This window comes from Brassica napus, chromosome C1, assembly GCF_020379485.1.
Source record: "Brassica napus cultivar Da-Ae chromosome C1, Da-Ae, whole genome shotgun sequence".
Classification (NCBI taxonomy): domain Eukaryota; kingdom Viridiplantae; phylum Streptophyta; class Magnoliopsida; order Brassicales; family Brassicaceae; genus Brassica; species Brassica napus.
Window position 1 is genome coordinate 25,188,828 of NC_063444.1, and position 1,600 is coordinate 25,190,427.

Here is a 1,600-nt window from a genome sequence, read left to right on the forward strand (position 1 = left end):
GTTTCAAATCTATAACCTGCAGAGATGGCTGTGAACGAGATCCGTGGTGACTGACATGGTGTAAGTGAGAGACGGGTGAGCTTCAGTAAAGGGCCGTATGAACACGACAATAAGACACGTCAAACCAAAATCTTTAGGGAGAAAAGTTTCTTTAAAGATCTGGCTGTTCAAATCTTTCTTTCTAAAAATTTGAATTTTTAGATCTAAATTTGAAATGGTGAAAATGACAAAGGTGGAAGGGATAGTAAATGCTGAAGTTAGATCTGGTGGATATGGTGGGTCTGCCGGTTCCGGTGAGGGCGGTGATCATCAGAGGAACAACCGAAGTCAAAGGTAAGCTCGCTCTCTCTCTCTCTAGCTTTTAAAGTTTAATTTAGTTTTTGGAGTCTTAAAAAAGATACAACGTTTCTTATCGAATATCAATTAGAAGAATTGAGTAATTACTAACATCAAGGCTGATCAATATTTAAATTATTGTATTTTAGTTTTGGATGCCGGAATTGACAAGTTGAGCATTACATGGAAGCTAAGCTCCACAGCTAAAAAGCAGGCTAATTTTACGACCATCAAAGTAAATCTATGCTACGCTCCGGTCAGCCAAGTTGACAGACCATGGCGCAGGACCGAAAATGAACTTTTCAAAGACAAGACCTGCCCACACAAGATCATCACCAGGGCCTATAATAAATCATCTCAATCATTTAAATATACCCTCGACTGCGACATCCTCACCGGGACCTACTTCGTTCATACCTACGCAGTTGATGCCAAAGACTATGAAGTTCCCTTTGGACAAAGCACGAACGAGGCCAAGACAACTAATCTTTTCAGCGTTCAGGCTATCAGTGGTCGCCACAAGAGCCTCGATATTGCCTCCGTCTGCTTCAGCGTCTTCTCCGTCCTAGCTATGCTCGTCTTCTTCGTCAACGAGAAGAGGAAGGCCAAGTTAGAGCAAAGCAAATGAGTCGTTTACTTCGCGACCGCGTAATTGCGACGTTTTGCAAAAAAGCGTTGCCTTTGAAATTTTTTATCAGTTGTTTTTGTTTTGTTCTTACTTATCTCTTTTGAACGTTTTTCTTACATACTTGTAAGCCATTCATAATGAGCCAAAACCTAATCCTATGGTGGTGATGTGTTGTGTGCTTTCTATATTTTATATATATATATATATATATATATATATATATATATATATATTCATATACACTTTCGTCACAAAGATTGATATTTTTTTCTTTATGGTAGAAGAAAAAATGAGTAAAATTGAACCTTGTATCGTTATAAATACCAAAATGTTACACCAAAAAAAACAAAAAATGTAATGTATAAATTTTTCGTTTGTTACTCTTGGAGAAAACTTGTAACGATAGCTAAAGAAGAATTAATATCTAAAGATATATATGAATTTTTTTTTTAATTTATAAGAAAATTTCAAAATATAAATATCTATATATTTTTCAGATACAACACTCGACCTGTCAGAGATGTGAGACATATTGCAAGGACCTGATTGCAATGATATAACAGCCACAAGCTTGGCCTAACTTCTCAACTGAACCGGAAGTTATTCAAACTCTCCGGTTGTGTTTTTCAGACTTCA

The 1,600-nt window shown here is 36.6% G+C and overlaps 1 protein-coding gene across 1 annotated transcript; it reads left to right on the forward strand.

Moving 5' to 3' along the window:
- Positions 1-223: 223 nt before the first annotated feature.
- On the forward strand, positions 224-1,185 carry LOC106373489 (high-affinity nitrate transporter 3.1-like). The gene is made up of 3 exons (XM_048743803.1): positions 224-333; positions 398-404; positions 455-1,185. Exons 1-3 carry the CDS (start codon positions 224-226, stop codon positions 962-964), a joined length of 627 nt encoding a protein of 208 aa, XP_048599760.1. The 3' UTR covers positions 965-1,185.
- Positions 1,186-1,600: the final 415 nt, after the last annotated feature.